The sequence below is a fragment of the Peromyscus eremicus genome, chromosome 2, assembly GCF_949786415.1.
Source record: "Peromyscus eremicus chromosome 2, PerEre_H2_v1, whole genome shotgun sequence".
In the NCBI taxonomy this organism is placed as follows: domain Eukaryota; kingdom Metazoa; phylum Chordata; class Mammalia; order Rodentia; family Cricetidae; genus Peromyscus; species Peromyscus eremicus.
The window spans coordinates 79,029,178-79,049,130 of NC_081417.1; the positions used below are offsets into that span (position 1 = coordinate 79,029,178).

The 19,953-nt window shown below is 44.1% G+C and overlaps 1 protein-coding gene across 3 annotated transcripts in view; it reads left to right on the plus strand.

Annotated features, from left to right (window-relative positions):
- The first annotated feature begins 17,235 nt into the window (after nt 1-17,235).
- The window catches only part of Kiaa1958 (KIAA1958 ortholog), a 69,877-nt gene continuing 67,159 nt past the window's right edge, over nt 17,236-19,953 (plus strand). For all 3 annotated transcript variants that reach the window (XM_059254412.1, XM_059254411.1, XM_059254410.1), the window contains exon 1: nt 17,236-18,426. In XM_059254412.1, coding sequence (XP_059110395.1) covers nt 17,256-18,426 — 1,171 coding nt within the window. In that variant the 5' untranslated portion in view covers nt 17,236-17,255. The remainder of the gene's footprint in view (nt 18,427-19,953) is intronic.

Below are 19,953 nucleotides of genomic sequence, written 5' to 3' on the forward strand. Positions count from 1 at the left end.
TATATTTTAATGACTAAATATTAGCTTCTTGGAATTAACCTCTTTAATAAGTGATTAATATTTATAAGAAATGTTAGCTGAAAGAGAAGAGTCATATGAACATAGACTTCTTTTGTATAATAGTTTATCTTTTCCCTTAACTAACAAAGGATATGGATGCTAAAGCCTTTTGTATGTATTTGTCCTCTGTGTACCTAATTTTTTTTTTAACAGTAAGTTTCTGTTTCCCAGAGTTCCACATTATATCCCATTTTCTTCTTAGTGCCTATTCCCCCCTGTTTTGGGACATTTTTCTTTTTAATTAACTTTTTCAGTTAGTACACAAAATAATGGATTTTCTTAAGACATTTTCATTTGTATTGTTGTTCTTTGCTCACATTTGTTCTCCCGCTGTCCTTCCCAGTCCCTGCTCCCACCTTTTCACTGTTCTTCAGAGCTCTCATAGATGTATATGTCTGTATACACACACACACACACACACACACACACACACACACACACTATATATATATATATATATATATAGATAGATAGATAGATAGATAGATAGATAGATAGATAGATAGATAAAAATTTAGATTCTGCATGTGAGAGAAAACATGCAATGTCTGTCTTTCTGAGTCTTGGTTTATTTTGATTGATATGATGATTCTAGTTCTACCTGTTCACTTCAGATACTGTGATCCCATTGTCTGTATAGCTGAATGTGGCCCCATTGTGTGTATGTTCCACATTCTGTCATCTGTTGATGAACCTCTAGGCTGGCGCCATTGCTTGGCTTCTGTGAACTTGCTATAAACATGGAGATGCAAGTGAGGAAGGATTAGGATGGCTTGCTCTGACTGTCAGAGCCTAGGGCAACCTTCTGTAGCCTAGGCCACCTGACCAAAGTTCTAGGGAGGGGAGAGAAGTGTTCTGTCTCTAAAATGGTGAAAACAAATGCACATGGGTTCGAGATTTGTTGGTAATTATTTGTTACAACACATTTGAACGCTAAGCATCACTGTTTCACCAGAATGTGGGAGAAAAACCTACCATTTCTTATTTTCTTAAACCTATGAAGTAAACAGTGACTGGAGATGCAGGATGAGTTGTCAAATTCTGGCAGTCTTATTTTTCTACTTATACTAAACACTTTAGGTCTGTGAACAGTATGGGTTGGTTACTTCTAACAATATAAGCTGATTTAGCTTTAGAGATGAGGATTATAAAGACAAAACCAAAGATCCGGAATTGCCTGAGTCATCATGGGGCTTGTGTGCTGATGGAGCAGCTCCCATCTGGCGAGGATCAGGATTGGTAGCTCGAAGACTGGTGTGGACACTGGACAGGGTTCAGGAACATCACTCAAGACGCGTCACACTGTAGCAGTTAGCTTTGGATTAAATCTTTTTGTTTTGTTTTGTTTTGTTTTTCGAGACAGGGATTCCTTTATGTAGCCCTAGCTGTCCTGGAACTCACTCTGTAGACCAGGCTGGCCTCGAACTCAGAGATCTATCTGCCCCTTCCTCCCAAGTGCTGGTATTAAAAGCATGTGCCACCAACCACCCAGCTTGAATGAAATCTTAACTCCCTTGTTTACTGGGTATGAGCATTCTGACTTTGTTCTCCCCTTTAACATGAAAATAATAACTCCCCACAAAGATCAGTGTATTACTACATTGAATGTGTTTAGAACAGACCTTGGGGAGACAGTGAGCTCCATGTCAGTGTAGGCCATTACTATTATCTTCATTGTTAACGTCAGTTCTCGGGATTTTCTCGACAACTCACAAAGGTCAAACACTGCTTAGAAAGATCAAATAGCACCCTCACCACAGTATTGATAGTAAGAATCTCTCACTGGGATTGTTTGATTATTAGATCAGTGATGCTTTCTGCGTAAGAGAGAGAACAGCCTTGTTGTGGACAGCCTTTGCTCACATTATTCACAAGTCATGGTAAATAGTCAAGATATAAGTATAAAATGAGGGTTTCTACATTTATAAAATAACCCAGCATTCTCATACTTTGAGAACTATCAAATATTTTTAAAATAATGTAATTGTGTAGAGTGGTAAGAAAACAGACACATCTGTAAGAGAAGTCTTGTAGATCTACTCTGAAGGTGGTTTGACTAAAAGAATTGAAGAACTCTTATTTTTATTCTGTGTCTAGGCATTTATTATAAGAGGAAGTATATTAAAAAGATGATCTAAGCAGGACGGTGGTGGCGCACGCCTTTAATCCCAGCACTCGGGAGGCAGAGCCAGGTGGATCTCTTCTGAGTTCGAGGCCAGCCTGGGCTACCAAGTGAGTTCCAGGAAAGGTGCAGAGCTACACAGAGAAACCCTGTCTCTAAAAACCAAAAAAAAAAAAAAAAAGAAAAGAAAAGAAAAGATGATCTAGGATCTAGGTCTAGAGAGATGGCTCAGTGACACTCTTACAGAGTACCTAAGTTCGATTACCAGCATCCACACGGTTCACAGCTGCCTATACCTCCAGCTCCAGGAGATCAACACATTCTTGTGGCTTCCTTGGGCACATATACATACATGCAGACACACATAAATGAAAATAAAATATTTTTTCTTAAAAAAGTTAATATAAAAAGATGCTTATTGTTAAATATATGAGTAAGTGAAATCAAGCTAACCAAATCAAATATCCAGAATTCAAGGCCTGGTTAGTTATAGTTAATGTATCATTAAAAATCATGTAGAGTTGGGGTGGAGAGATGGCTTAGCAGTTCAAGAGCCGTTGCTGCTCTTAGAGAGAGGATCAGGGTTCAGTTCCTGGTAAGGGAGCTTACAACCACCTGTGTAACCTGGCTTCAGAGAACTTGACACCGCTCTGGCCTCTGGGCACTTGCGCACACACGTGCACACACAGACACACCAGTCTTCGTAAACAGTATAGAACCATGGTGTTCAAATGCAAACTCTTAGTCTTGGCTACAGAGTTGATATAAACACATAAGCCCAAGCCCTCCTGGTCAGTGCATCTGTCTCTAGGGCTGACCTAATGACCAGATGATGTGTTTTCTAACAAGAACCCTAGGTGGTATCAGCCGTCTCATTTGAGAACCATTGTTGCTTGCCCTCAGGTTGTCTACGGTCAGCCAAGTCTAAGGCTTTAGTATCTCTTAAGACCAAATGGAGGGCCCACTAAGAATCAGAGAAAATCCAAATCTGTAGGAAACCAAGAAAGGAAGAACGAATACACACACACACACACACACACACACACACACACACGCACACACACGCACACACACACACAATGGGTGATGGCAAGAAAAAGTATTTTTCCCTCACATCTTCTCCCATTCCCCATTTCCCAGACAAATTAGAGATGAGCTTTCCAAAAAACGAACACAGACTATCCCCTAAATCAGCGCAGCAGGACCTGGTTTGGATGTGGAAGGTATGGAGGAGCTGCTGCTGGCTCCGTGTACAAAATCTTCAGTTTAGAGCTTGCTTACCTCCAGGCAGCGTTTTGAAATGGTCTTAAGAATAAGTGAGCTGGGTGGTGGTGGTGCATCCCTTTAAATCCCAGCACTTGGGAGGCAGAGGCCAGCAGATCTCTGCGAGTTTGAGGCCAGCCTGGTCTACAGAGCCAGTTCTAGGACAGCCGGGACTACATAGAAAAACCTTGTCTCAAAAAAAACAACAACAAAAAAGAATAAGTGAATTCAAGCTCGAGAGATGACTCAGGGGTTGAGAGCATGCATGGACTGTTCTTCCAGAGAACCTGGGTTTGATTTCCAGCACTCACATGGCAGATCACAACTAGAGAACTGTAACTCTAATTCCAGGGGATCCAGGGACCTCTTTTGGCCTCTGCAGGTACCAGGCATATAGGCAATACACAGACATACTTGCAGGCAAAATACTCATATACATAAAAATAGTTTTTTTAATTAATAAAAAACTTATAACCAGGTGTGGTGGCATACATCTTTAATCCCAGCACTTAGGAGACAGAGGCAGGTGGATCTCTGTGATTTCAAGGCCAGCCTGGCCTACAGAGCAAGTTCCAAGACAGCCAGGGCTACACAGAGAAACCCTGTCTCAGAAAAAAACAACAAAACCCACAAACAAACAAACAGCTGCCCTCCAAAAAACCCACCCAAACCCCAAAAAACTGTGAAAAAGTTTACAAAGGGGCAGTGAACTGGTTTGTAGCTTTAGCCACCAGTGACGTTCCTGAGACGCTGAGCAGACTGGGAAAGCTGGGGGCCAAGGTACAGCTGAGGTTTGTGTCACACTGTGGGTGATCATAGTGTTTGCCCTCTGGCTTTGTCTCTTGGTGACCCAGTTCTGGATTTGTTTATTCTGCTATAACCAAACACTTGAGACTGGGTGATTTGCAAAGACCAGAGATTGATTTTTTCCAGTGTGAAGGTTGGGAAGGTAAAGGTGACGGTGCTGTCACCAGATTCAGTGTCTGGTGAGGAGGGCTGGCTTCACTGAATGTTATTTCTTCACCTGGGACCAGAGCAGAACAAAAGCTGCCGAAGTTTGCTGTCTACAAGACACATTTATGGGGGCTGGAGAGATGGCCCAGTGGTCAAGAGCATATATTGTCCTTACAGAGGACCCGAGTTCAATTCCCAGCACCCTCATCAGGCAGCTTACAACTGCTTGTAACTCTAGCTCCAGGGGATGGCCCTAACCTCAGATACACACACATACACAGACATACACATAAATAAATAATAATAAAATATTTTTTTTAAAAAAAGACACTATTTATGTGGGCTAAACTACAAGTTAGCCTTTTTCTCTGGAGCCTCACCTCTTAGTACTACCACAGTGGAGATTAAGCTTCAGTGTGACTTCAGAGAGGATCACATTCAAACTATACCACCACCACGTGAACTTCATGAAACACACAGAAAGCTGGGTGAGCTGGTGTATTCCTTGTAAGCTCAGAACCTAAGAGGCAGAAGTAAGAGGATCAAGGCTACATAGAGGGAGAGACCCTGTGTAAAACATACACACACACCACACACACTTATACACCACATACACATACACCACACACATACACACACACCCCACACCACGCCCACACACATACACACACATATCACATATACACACACACCTTCCCCCTACCACACACATACACATGCACATACACACACCACCACCACCACACACACATACACACACCACCACCACACACATACACACACATATCACATATACACACACACCTTCCCCCTACCACACACATACACATGCACATACACACACCACCACCACACACACATACACAAACCACCACCACACACATACACACACATATCACATATACACACACCTTCCCCCCACCACACACATACATATACACATACACACACCACACCACACACACATACACACACCACCACCACACACATACACACACATATCACATATACACACACACCTTCCCCCCACCACACACGTACACATGCACATACACACACCACACCACACACACATACACACACCACCACCACACACATACACACACATATCACATATACACACACACACCTTCCCCCCACCACACACATACACATGAACATACACACACCACACCACACACGTGCACACATCATACCACATTTCCCTTAATAGACTTAAGCTGTCTGTTAGATTCTGTCCTGTAGTTTCAAGGGAGGCCTGCCTGTCTCTTCCTACTCAGTCTGTACCTAGGGCAGGAATCTGTTGCCTTCAAAACCAGGTGGCTACTGGCATAGAAGTTTAAAAAGTTTGCCTCTTACACACACACAAACACAGAGATAAGTAAACACTTAAACGAAGATGGTGCAGTCTTGAAAGAGTTTTTAACTAGTAACTGCTCCCCTTGGATCCTTCGCCTGCTCCCCTTGCTCGCCCACTGTATGCTTCATGCATTGACCAGGGAGGAGCGGCCTGTGTTCACAGGTTGGGCAGGAGGTAGTAGCGGGTGGGAGACAATGCAAAATAGGTCGAGCTGGCAGGTGGACACACAGTGGGTAAACATTTCAAATAAAGGAATTCCTGAGAAGACAGCTGAGCTTGATCAATATTTACTGATGCTTTGTATGTTCTGGGCGCTGTAGAGGTGATAGACAGCTGTGGGCAACGTGTCTGTCTTATACTTTGCTTTCGGAAGGGTCACAAAGCAACAGAACACCTGAGAATGTTACATCACTGTCCATTTGGAGGGGTATTTTTGTATAAAGATTACTACGTATGTTTTTAAAAAGTTATTTGTAGTGGGTGTGGGCATGCACATGCTCAGTGATGCGGAGGTCAGAGGACAACTGTCAGAAGCTTGTTCTTGCCCTCCACATGCCAAGGCTTCTGTGGCTGTGCTGCATAGTCCAGGCCAGCTGCCCAGGAGCTTCCAGGAAATTTCCACTCTTGTCCATGTTGCTCAGATTACAGATGCTGCCACCATATCCTGCTTCTTATGTGGATCCTGGGGTTTGAACTTAGGTCTTGAAGTTTGTATCTTTAACCTCTGAGCCATTCTCTCTGCCCCCAATTCCTGAATCTTAATGAACAAATTTAAACCTCTTAACTCTGGGTTTAATCTTAGCAGCCAACAAGATAGTGATACTATTTACTGCGGTGTCTAGGAGACAGACATTAAGGCAGAGCACATGTATCTGTTGACCAGATTCATAGAGGAACTGGTGAGACAAGAATGCCAGGACCATTTGTGAATAATGGAAATTGGGAGAAATTAGCAGTGGCAATGTAAAATCTGTAGACAGAGAAATCTTTAAATGTAACTATTAGGTCTCAAACACAGGACAAAATCACTAATATTAACATATCAAAGCGGACTCTGGCCTGTAGGTTCTCCCAGCAACCCTGAGTCCCTACCTGTTAAAGGGTCCTTCTGGCTGGCATACTGTGCCCCCACCCTAAACTCCAGCACAGGGACTTCCCCCAGCTTCTCTGATTCCTATATAACCCAGCCATTTTGGATATGTGGCCCTTTTTGGCCCTTTTACCTTTTGGTCTCTTTGCCTCCTGGCCTCTTGGTTCCTGGCTGTAGCTGAAGTTTTCCTGTGTCCTGGTAGTCAGGACAAATCTCTCCCGCTCATGTCCCTCAAGTAAACACACAGAGACTTAATATTACTTATAAACTGTATGGCCGTGGCAGGCTGCTTGCTATCTGTTCTTAAATTAACCCATTTCTATAAATCTATACCTTGCCACGTGGCTCATGGCTTACTGGTATCTTACAGCATGCTTCTCATGGCGGCGGCTGGCAGCGTCTCCCTCTCTCAGCCTTCTTCCACTCAGCATTCTCCTCTCTCCTTGTCCCGCCTACACTATCCTTCCTGCCTGGCTACTGGCCAATCAGCATTTTATTTATCAATCAATCATAACAACATATATTCACAGCATTCAGAACATCCCACAGCATCTGGCTCTCCCTTCTCCCTTCTCCTCACATGGCCCTGTCCAGTCTGCTGGTCATGTCCACTATGGACTCTCCCAGATGTCTCTGCCTCTCCCTTATATCATAATAAAAATCCTCAACCCCTTAGCAACAGTCACATCTTCTTTTTATTATTTTTTTCATTCAGTAACATGTTGTTTGCTGTTTGACAAAATTAATATCCCTTCGTATTAAGAAACTGCAAATACTCTTAACATAGCTGAGAAAATTTATTCAGAATAAGTATGGAATATCATTCTTAATAGAGAAGTTTTACCATGAAAATTAGAATTAAAAATGCTTAAGCATAGGTAAGTTAAAATGTTTTACAAGAAAATAGAGATTTGCCTTCCCGGAAATAAAAACATAATCAACTGCAGGGATTTCAGACAAGGGTGTGAGTGTGTGCGTGCATGCATGTGTGTTGTAATTGTTTGTGTCAATGCACATGGGAGTGCAGGTGTGGAGGCCGGAAGTTGTCTTTAAGTGTCTTCTTGAATTGCTCTCCACTGGTTTTCTGAGGAAGTGTCTCACAAAGCCTGGAGCTCTTCACTTAGCTGGGTGATCCAGTGAGTTCAGGGCTCTGAGCGTCTCCTTCGCCCCCCAGGGCAGCAGTTCCAGATGTGTGCCACTGCATCTGACAGGTTTGTGGTGCTCGGGTCCAGAGTTGAGGTTCTCCTGCTGCTGCTGGAGCTGTCTCCCTGGCCCTAGTGACGTATAGATCAGAATAGAAAATCTAGGAATTAAGGAGAAAGTGTGAACATTTTTTGTGCTTTTATGAAAGGACCATAATAACCAAACGATCACTGTTTTATTTCTTTGCATTTCTTAGGAAAATGGTCTTCCTTAGTATTTTCTAGAATAAATACTATAGTCATTTCTTAGGAAAATGGTCTTCCTTTAGTGTTTTCTAGAGTAAATACTATAGTCCCAGTTGGAGGGTTTCGTCTAATTACCCGTTTCCTGAGATTCAAACCGTCTTAATGTCTGTTAAACCTATTTCAGAGCTTCTAAGTATCTATGAGTAGAAATAGGTTCCTCACACCCCACTGTCCCACTGTCTACCCATCCCTTCTGGAACAGTTAGCATCACGTGTGGCACTTGTCATCTTGTTCCTAAAGAGTCAGAAGACAGGAGCTGTTAGGATGGGATGAGTATTTCACAGTATTAAGGCAGATACATTCTCCTTTCCTGAGGGCCAGTGACGATCAGCAGTTGATTTATATAAGATTTTGTAGGGCTGGAGAGATGACTCAGAGGTTAAGAGCACCGACTGTTCTTCCAAAGGTCCTGAGTTCAATTCCCAGCAACCACATGGTGGCTCACAACCATCTGTAATGAGATCTGGCACCCTCTTCTGTGTACATAATAAATAAATAAATCTTAAAAAAAAGAGACTTTGTAGGCAAAATGTTGCCACGTTTTAGAAGATCACACTGTGCATAAGAAAGAAAGCACACCTGTCTGACTGCTGCATCTTTTTCTGTAAGTTCCAGAAGGGTTGCAGAGCTACAAACCACAAACTTTATAAAACAGTAATTTGGAAAACCAGCGGCTGGAATGAGTTCTCAGAATCGAACTAGTCCTGTTGGATCCTTTGGACAGATAAAAAAGTTGGAGTAGGGGTGGCTTCTAGAGTGAACTTCAGCAGCTGAGAGGATGTTGTCATTTATTCAGATAAGGCTTTGTATTTGAACTCTGCCTGATAGATAACCAGATAGTCAAGGGTGGAGGAGGACACTGTCTAGTGAAACTGTAATGTGGAAAGAAACACTGTTAATGGAAAGTCGAAAAGAAGTGAGGAGCCACAGCAAACAAAACAGGGACCTGGGGGTCAAAGGAAAAAAGGGTCAGAGAGCAGAGAGGAGCTGAGGGCTAGGAAGCTGGAGGAAGAGGCCTGGGGGTGACAGTGGGCTTTCTTCACGTGGAGGGTGTGGGTGAAGTGGACCAAAGCCTTTGGGGGGAGGGTGTGGGTGAAGTGGACCAAAGCCTTTGGGAGGAGGGTGTTGGTGAAGTGGACCAAAGCCTTTGGAGGGAGGGTGTTGGTGAAGTGGACCAAAGCCTTTGGAGGGAGGGTGTTGGTGAAGTGGACCAAAGCCTTTGGGGAAAGGTGGTAGGTGCTGTTTTCATTCTGTTCTGGGAAATCTAGGACCAGTCTGCCTTTAGTTTACTGACAAGGTAGGGCTGTGTTTTCAGCATCTAGGATAGATTCTTGTTTGAAAGACATCATTACTAAGTCTTGAACATCTTGAAAATGAAGCTGTGTAAGTTTAAAGGCAGTTTAAGAATGCATGCCTCATTTACTGTGAGAAAGAATTTTCAAATTTTCTACTTACTGTACTTCTTTGCATGGGCCGTAAAAGCATGAAGCATCATGTGAAGTCATGCCCGTTGATGGAAACACCATTTCTTTCTTTTTAAAATTTCATATTTATTCCCTCCACCCCTCCCAAGTTCTCCCCCTCTCAAATTCATGGCCTCCTTTTCTTTAATTTTTATTGTTACATATGTATAAACATACAGATACAACCTACTGAGACCATTTATTGCTTGTATGTGTATGTTTTTAGAGCTAACCATTTGATATTGGATAGCGAATTGGGGGTTCAACCCTGGGGAAGACTAATTCTCCCTCTGTCCGCAGTTATTAATTGACTGTAGTGCTCCTAGGGGTGGTTCCTTATGAGTCCTTCTATCCATGCTGGCATGTCAACTGGTGTTGTCATTGTTCAGGTCTCGTTTTAGCAGCCATGTTGCTGAGAACTGAGTGTAGTTTCCCTGTCGTATAATCCTGCAGCAGACTTCCTAGTCCTCTGGCTCTTAGAACCTTTTCTCCCCCTTTTCCTCAGTGTTCCCAGAGTTTGGGTGTAGGGGTTGTGTTGGATGTCAGTTGAGGCCAAGTATCCCACAGCCAGTTGTTCCCTGTAGTTTTGACCAGTTGTGGCTTTCTGTAATGGATTCTGTCTGCTGCAGAAAGAAGCTTCATTGATGAGGGGTAAGAGCTGCACTTACCTGTGGGCCTAAGGATGAGTTTTAACAGTGCGGTGAGAGATGCTCCTTTGGAAAGGTAGTAGTAGTTTTCTAGGTTCCCTGGCCTTACCAGCCATTGGTAGTTGACTAGGACCAGGACCTAGGATCAGGACCAGGCATGACTTCCATCCTCCTGAGCAGGGCTTACCCAAAGGTAAAAGTGTCATTGAACTTTTGGGGATATCTTGCTGTGCTGGCCATTGTGACTTAGGAGCTTCACGGCTGGGTAGGACCATCGATTGCTTTCTCCCTTCCAGCTTGGATGGACGTCCCGTGTCAGAGAGTCAGAACACTGCATTTAAATGTGATCCGGTACTGCAGCTAGTGGCGAAGTTGGAATGAACGCAGGACCTCTGTAGCTGACCTTTATCCATTTCAGTGCTCTAGAGTGAAGACCTCCATTCAGTGCACACCGGAAGAATTAGGACTGGGATAATTAGACTCACCGAGAATTAGACTTGGAAGTATCAGGAGGTTTTGTTTTCAGATTGTATTTATTTTTATGTGTATGAGTGTGTTTGTCTGCGTGTATGTAAGTGCACTGCATGCATGCCTGTGGAGGCCAGAAGGAGGGCACTGGATCCTCTGGAACTGTAGGTAAAGACTGTCTAGGTGCTGGGAACTGATCTTTGATCTTCTAGCTGTGGCTCCAGCCCTGGTGGTTTTCTTGAGAGAGGCATAAACTAGTTAGTGTGGCGTGAACATGGGTCTCTGCGGGAAGGTGAGCAACCCCAGAGCTGTTTCCTCTCCCTGCCCCCAGTCCCTTAGCCTCTTTCTACGGAGTGTTCAGATCCTCTTTCCCCATCCATCTGCCACTCTTCAAGGCTGGTTGTTGTCACATGTCACTTGAATTCTTGCTTCTAGTCTTATCTTTTCCTCCTATAATCAGAATGACTCTAAAGTCACTGTCCTGTAATGCTTTGCTGTTATCTCTACAATAAAGTCCCGAAAAATATCTTCCATGACCTGCAATGCCTTTGTGGTTGGAATTACATCGGACATACAGATGGATTAGGAGACAGCCCTAACTATGTCAACTTTTGAAATGCACTAATATGGTTTATCCACTTACTTATGACATGCTTAATTTTTCTTACTGCTTTGTACTTTATGTTTTTAGTTTTCAAGACATGGTTTCTCTGGGTAGCCCTGGCTGTCCTGAAACTCGTTCTGTAAATGGGGCTAGCCATGAACTCAGAGAGCCACCTGCCTCTGTCTCCCGAGTGCTGGGATTAAAGGCCCAGCTTGCTTTGTGCTTTTGAGTATAGAAGTCATCAACATCTTTTATTGTGCTTATTTCTGTTGCTTCTGTAAAACTCAGGAATGGTTTCCAGCAGAGGCTCCGAGTCCTCCTGGGCTTTCAAGTGGAAGAGCCTTGCCCTTCCCAGATGGGAAGCGCGGGCTGCTTTTCCTCTTACCTTACTCCTTCTCCTGTCCCTCTCGACCTCTCCTCAGTGGTTAGGTGTCCCAGCGCAGGGTTGAACAGAGGTGATAATAGGGCACTCAGAGGAGATGAGTCATTCCTGTACGTTGTTAAGTGTAGATAGTAGCCATAGATGTTCAGAGATGTCCTTTGTCCAGTTGGGAAATTTGCCGAATATTATCAATTTGTTAAGAGGATTCATATCTCCCCCCGCCCCATCTGTTGAAGTGATCTTTCAGGTTTTCTCCTATCAACTATTAATACCTTGAATTATGTTTTTCTGTTTGTTCTGCCTGGCACTCCTGGGGTATGTTTTGCTTGGTAACAGTGTGTTACCTATATTTACATTATTGGATTCCCTTCGATAATTCTTTGTGAAGGATTTTTGCATCAGCATTTGGAAGTAGTCTTGATTTATAATTTTATTACAGTAACTTCATTAGATTTTGGTGTAAGGGTTGGGCTGTCCTCCTTAAACAAGTTAAGGAGTACTCCCTCCTTTTTTTCTTGTTTATTTATTTAGAAATAAGATTGTGCTATGCAATCCAGGCTGGCCTCAAATTCACAACCTCCATGCTTCCACCTCCCCAGTGCTGATAATACAAGCATGTGCCTCAGTGGTCAGCCTCCTGAGTGTTTGTTTCTTTTGTTTTGTTTTTTTCCAAATATTTCTTTTCTCTCTGGATGTCCTGGAACTCATTCTGTAGACCAGGCTAGTCTCAAACTCACAGAGATCCACCTGCCTTTGCCTCCCGAGTGCTGGGATTAAAAGCGTGCGCCACCACACCTGGCACATAACTTCTTCTTTTTTTTTTTTTTTTTTTTTTTTTTTTTGTTTTTTGTTTTTCGAGACAGGGTTTCTCTGTGTAGCTTTGTGCCTTTCCTGGATCTCGCTCTGTAGACCAGGCTGGCCTCGAACTCACAGAGATCCGCCTGGCTCTGCCTCCCAAGTGCTGGGATTAAAGGCGTGTGCCACCAACGCCCGGCTGGCACATAACTTTTTAAAACTTATTTTTTTCCTAGGCTGAGAGAATTTACCAGTGAAATCATCTGAGCTTTAATTGAAAAACATTTTTAAAAATCAGTTTGTTAAAGAATTCTTGTATGTGAGCAACTGAGACCTGGTAGTTTTAAAACAAGCAAATTTTAAAAGGTTTTGAAGAGTTAGAACTTATAAAGATTGTCCAGCAAGTTGAGGTATCTGATGCCAGCTGGAAGCCAGTCAGGGTTTCACTGTTGGTCAACTGCTAGCTAGCTTTTTCTGGTTCTGGAAAAGTGTCATAATGCTTTAGACCTGAATACTATTTTCTAGAAAACAAATTTTTTCAAACTATTGAAAAAAGTTATTCCCATGATCTGTCCTTCCTCTTTAGTTGAGGGCTGATAAGTTTTGTTATATTGCTATTTAAAGACATGTAACTAGGGCTGGGGAGCTGGCTCAGTTGATAAAGTGCCTGCTGCACAAACAAGGTCCTCAGTTTGTATCCTTAGCACCCAGCTATGATGACACACCCTAGAATCCCAGTGCTAGGGATAGAGGGCAGGGGTGTGGAGACAGGAGAGTGCCTGGAGTTCATTGGCTAGACAGCCTAACCAATTCAGTGAGCTGGTTCAGTGAGAATCCCTGCCTCAGAAATAAGGCAGGGTGTGGAGAGATGGCGCGGCGGCTAAGAGCACTGGCTGCTCTTTCAGTGGACCCAGATTCCATTGTGGTATACAGATATACATGCAGACAAGATGAAAACACACATAAAATAAAATAAATAAGGTGGAGAAGTGATTGAGGAAGACCCTCAGTGTCAACTTTGGTCATCCACACTCAAGCATTATACTCACATGTTCATGTCCACATGAACACATGCACCATACGCATACATGCACACACAAAATGAAGGTGAGGTCATGCTGCATATGTCCGCTACCATAAAGTAGAGGAGTGGAGGGTGACGGAGGGAGAGCCTCAGCAAGAGGCAGAGCTGACTGTAGAGGCTGAGGGGAGCAGGAGGAGCCGGAGAATGCAGCTCCTGTGCAGGATGCAGGAGTGCAGGACATGGTGTACCTAGGCCATATCCCTCAGCGATTCCACAGTGCCTGTGCCTCAGGACTGCTCTCTGAGACACCCAGCAAAAAGCAGCAGCAGTGGCCGCAGGTAGAGAGAAGGGATCCAGATACAGCAAAGACTATGCAGAAAGCTGGATGTGCTGCACAAGTAAGTGCACATCACGTAGCCAAGCAAGTGGCAGCCATTCTCCACAACACGTCCATAGGTGCCCAAGGCACAGTCCCCTCTCCTCCCCTCTCCTCCTCTCCCCTCCCCTCCCCTCCCCTCCCCTCCTTTCTTTTCTCTTCTCCCCGTCCCTCTCTCTCTTTCTTTTTTTGGTTGGGTTTTCAAGACAGAGTTTCTTTGTGTAGCCCTGGCTCTCCTGGAACTCTGTAGACCAGGCTTAGAGGCGTGCGCCACTACTGTACGTCCACCACTACTGGACATCCTGAAGCAATCCCTTTCAGTGTGATCTGTGGAGCCCCAAGTACTTGCATCTTTTTATGTGGTCTTATTTCAGCGAACACTTTGAGCACCAGGTGCACAGGCAGTGGTTATGAGCAGAGATCACCAAGCAAAAGCAGGTGTCTGACTTCAGTCTTTGAAGGATAATGCTTCCTTGCTGCTAATGGGGATCCTGCTGCCTAGGTGGATCTAGCAGTGAGCAGGAGCAGAGGTTCCAGAAGGACAGCACAGACCGGAGGGTGGGAATGAGCTGACCACTGCCTGAGGACCAGGCACACTGCCACAGACAGCTCCCCATCACCTACAGAGACCACGCAGGAATCCTAGCGAGTGAGAGTCTCCTGATAGAAAAAGAAGCTGCTTGCACCTGCTAGCCCTGCCCTCTTCCCGTCTGCCTTCTGCAGAGTGTAGCTGACGGTCCAGACAGATGTTTCCTCTGTTCCTCGGACTTGGAAGTTTTGTGGGCCTCCTTTCCCTGCCGTGATCAAATCCTGTGAGCGCGTGGCTGGTAACCTTACTCACTCCAGGAGGGTGAGGACTGCTGCAGATACCTGTTGGATCCTGTTTGACTTCCGGTTGCCTGCCTCTTTCCCAGTGGGCTGCTAACAATACTGGTTCCTAGTTCCAGGCCCATTTGGTCTGTGGTGTTTGTTCACTACAGCGAGGGCAGAACTAGATACTGGGCTAGTGGCCCAGACTAGATTGGGAGCTTCAGAATATGTTTATTGAAAAGAAAAATAAATATAACTGTAAGAACTTACAGTTCTGATACAGACATAAACCTAGACAGATTTAAAATTCAACTTAAGTAAACCTGTAAAACCAACATAAATTCAAATCAACATTAATGTAATAGTGACCCAGACTTGAGATGAATCTTTCTTCTGCTATTACGCTGGCTGGTTGTGTTGGTCCACACTGGTAGGTAGGGTATGCTGAAGAGGTGGAGGTAAGAGGAACCCTAAGCTGGAAGCCAGTCAGGTTATACCTTTGAGGCTGGAGAGATGGCTTAGGGATTAAGTCTGTACTACTGTTGCAGAGAACCCAAATTTGGTTCCCAGCACCCATGTCACATGACTCAGCCATCTATAACTTCAGCTTTGGAAGGATCTGATGCCTTTGGCCTTCAGGGCACCATCACTCAATGTGCACACACACACATAGGCGCACACACGCACACACACAATTTTAAAAAATTAATCTTAAAGAATTCCAGAGACAGAATAATGTTATGAAGAACATAGACTCTAAAGTGCAACATAAGGTCAGATATTAGGTCTGCTACCTATTTTGTACAAGTACCTTAATTGCCTCTCATTTATAATATTAAGATAATCTGTGGCTGGGCGGTGGTGGTGCATGCCTTTAATCCCAGCACTCGGGAGGCAGATGCAGGTAGATCTCTGGGATTTCAAGTCTAGCCTGGTCTACAGATCAAGTTCCAGGACAGGCTCCAAAGCTACACAGAGAAACCCTGTCTCGAAAAACAAAAAACAAAAGACAAACAAAAGATAATAATCTAAATCACTGAATCAAATTAAAATTATTTAAATAATTAGGTTGTTTATATGCCTGACAATAGTAATTGGCCAATAAATATTAGTTGAAATAGTAAGTAGCATTACTTTTTGATGTGCAAGCCTATAAATCGGTGTTGGGCTTCATGGTAGAGCATCTACTTCCATAGTTAATGTGTTTCTGATTTTGAGTTTACTAGTGCTTAACTTAACATACAGGGCAATGTTAAAAACTATGGAGGCTTGTTTTCTAATCTGGGGTAGTCATATCTCACACACAAACTCTTCCAGCCAGGACTCTTCAGTTTTAATATTTAATGACAAGTCACTTGGTAAGGCTATAATGCTGATATCCTAACATCCATATCAGATATTGAAAAACACCATGTGAAGTCATTTTCAGGTTTTGAAAATGAACAGGGCAGATAAAATACACATGAAGGTCTTTGTGTCTCCCTGTCTAGCCTTTCCCTTACCTGAAGACTCCACAGGTCTCTTCCACGTCCCTCTCCATCCTTTTGCCCCTGCCCAGCCGAGGACTTAAAGCCACTGATTCTGACACCTACCTCTAAAGAGTGATTTACCCTGTTTTAGTTCTTTGTCCTTGGGGCCCTCAGGAGGTAGAGTAGACCTCTGACCTTTCCCTGTGTCTGGAGGGAGTGGCGCCATTTCAGGAGTTTGGAGCGCCTCTGACGCGCCGAGAACCCCAGACCGCTGTCCTTGCTGCTTTACCCACTGCCCGCGCCCAGCCAATCTCCTTCTAGCCTCTTCTTCCTTTTCTTCCAAGACTTTCTTCCCGGGCTCGCTGAGTGTAGCGCCTCATTCTCCCCTTGGTTCTCACTTGTCTTCTTTTCTAGTGTCCAGCAGATTGACTTTCTCATGACATTCATCCTCCAATGGATCCAGACTTGTTTTCAGCTCTGCCTCCAGTAATGAAGTCTACTAGATGGTGCCGTTAGAAGAGCAGTCCTCTTGGTTATTGTAGGAAGTGCGCACGTTTTGTGAAGGACTGAGCAAATGAACCTCCTGTCACTACAGAAGGAAAACGCCCCATGAAGAAATGCCTCCAACTTCTGCCCAGTGCTCTCTCTTCACTGTTTCTTTTCTTCTCTGCAGGAATTGTTATAGCAATAAAGGAAATGAACAGATTTGTCTTCAAATCCCACACTGTGTGGACAGTCAGCTGTCCCCATTCCTGTTCCTCTGCAGTGGTGGTATCTGCATGCAGCTTAGAAGTATATTTCTTTTTTTATTCCGAGTGATTATGGTTGGAAAAGATGGGTTCTATGGGAATGTCTTGGGTAATAACAGCTTCTCATTTTGATTATTTCCCTTTAGGAAAGACACTGCTGATCCTGTAACATGGAGGATTGTCTTCATACCTCATCTGAGAATCTGTCCAAATTGGTCAGCTGGGCCCACAGCCATGGGACTATTTGCAGCCTCATTCCAAACCTGAAACACTTGCTGTCTGAAGGTTCCCATGGGAACCTGACTGCAATGTGGGGCTGCAGTGCTGGTCATGCTTACCACTGGCCATTAACAGCTACTTGCAGAGCTGGGTCCCAAGAGAGGGTTTGTTTCCAGGACAACCGAAGTTTTAATTCTGATAGTCCCAGTATAATTGGGGTGCCTTCTGAGACGCAGACTAGCCCTGTGGAGAGATACCCCGGGAGACCTGTGAAGGCAAAGCTGGACTGTAACCGGACCAGAGACTCTTGTGACTTCTCTTACTGCAGTGAGCCCTCTGAGCTGGACGAAGCTGTTGAGGAGTACGAAGATGAAAACACACTGTTTGACATGGTTTGTGAGTCTTCTGTTACAGATGAGGACAGTGACTTTGAACCCCAAACCCAGAGGCCTCAAAGCATTGCTCGCAAAAGGCCCGGAATAGTCCCATCTTCTATTCATTCAAGTTCCCAGGGACAGATGGTTGATGAATGCAGTAATGATGTCATCATCAAGAAGATCAAGCAAGAGATTCCAGAAGATTATTACATTGTGGCAAATGCAGAGCTGACTGGAGGAGTGGATGGACCAGCCCTTTCATTGACACAGATGGCAAAGCCCAAGCTTCAGACTCATGCTGGTCCCTCCTGTGTAGGGTCTGCTAAACTGATTCCCCATGTAACATCTGCCCTCAGTGCGGAGCTAGACCCACACAGTATGTCAGCATCCCCCTCTGTGATCTCCAGACCAATCATCCCAAAGACTGCTAGGGTGTCTCTGGCTTCACCAAACAGAGGACCCCCTGGTGCCCATGGCACTGCCCACCAGGTGACCATGCAGATGCCTGTGAGCACATCACATCCTAACAAACAGATCAGTATCCCTTTGTCTGCCCTTCAGCTGCCTGGACAGGATGAGCAAGTTGCTTCGGAGGAGTTCCTGCCCCATTTGCCTAGCCAGGTCTCATCTTGTGAGGTAGCCCTTTCTCCCTCGGTTAACACAGAGCCTGAAGTGAGCTCCAGTCAACAGCAGCCCCCTGTTGCTCCAACCATAACCACTGAAGCCACTGCACAGTGCATTCCAGGTATGGAACACGAGGTGACCATAAGTCCCTCAGCCGCGTACTTTAGAGAATCCTGCGCCGTCAGCACTTCTAAGACCACTGTTTTAATTTTAATTGCTAGGGTACAGTCGTTTTTTCATTCTCAGGAAGACAGAAATAATGAAATCTGTTACATGTAATGGGTACAATGGAGAAACTCCATCTGAAGGCCATCCATTTGGTAGATGCACCTTAGGGTCGAGCTGACGACTGGAAGATTGTGTTGTTGATGGCCAGATTTAAGATTCATATCCAACCTTAGCTGAGCATTTTATAGTTCACTTATTTTCTCCTGTTGGTAACAAGGTAGTTAAACCAACTGATGTTGAATAAGGTATATGATAATAGAATTTTCCTTACTATTTATTTGAACCAATTTCCTATTGCTGTTCCTTTTAATTAGTGTGATAACTTAAACCGATTTTTAAAACACAGCAGGTAACTTCTTAAACAAGTGTTTGGCCCTGTCTCTCAAAACTTAAAAACTAATAAATAAATCTTTAAAAAAAAAAAAAAAGGGCTGGAGAGATGGCTCAGAGGTTAAGAGCACTGGTTGCTCTTCCAGAGGTCCTGAGTTCAATTCCCAGCAACCACATGGTGGCTTACAACCATCTGTAATGAGATCTGGTGCCCTCTTCTGGTACGCAGGCAGAATACTGTATACATAATAATAAATAAATCTTTAAAAAAAAACTTAAAAACATCAGAAAACATACGTTTCTGGAGTAGGCCAGCTTAACTCAGTGCACTCACAGTTTGAGGCTTGTAGAGTTATTCACAGCTGCTACCTCTACAGTTCTAACATTCTAATGCTCTTGAATTCAAATGTCCATTGTTTATTTGAGCTAGGATATTGTGGTATAAAGGGGGTTTGGTGACCATACTTTGGGGGTCTACAATTGAAATCTGAAAGGGCATAAGTAGATATATGGGCAAGGGTGAATAGACACACAAAATATAGAAAGCAGAACACTGTGGTACATTTAGTCCTTCTCAAAAGGGCCAAGTGTTTGGGGAAACACCTTTTTTTTTCTTTTTTTAAGATTTATTTCTGAGCCGGAAGGTGGTGGCGCATGCCTTTAATCCCAGCACTCGGGAGGCAGAGGCAGGCGGATCTCTGTGAGTTCGAGGCCAGCCTGGGCTACAGAGTGAGTTCTAGGACAGGCTCCAAAGCTACACAGAGAAACCCTGTCTTGAAAAACCAACCAACCAAACAAAGATTTATTTCTTTATTTTATGTATATGAGTGCTCTATCGGCATGTAATGCCAGAAGAGGGCATCAGATCCCACTGTAAATGGTTGTGAGCCACCATGTAGTTGCTGGGAATTGAACTCAGAACCTCTAGAAGAGCAGCCAGTGTTCTTAACTGCTGAGCCATCTCTTTAGCCCCCAGGGGAAAATTATTAAAAGACTGAGCTACCCACGTTTTTGTCCTGAAACCTCCTGGAATGAAGTTGCCTTTACAAATAGGCAGTTACAGTAGTGTCAGCCCCAGGGTCTCCAAAGG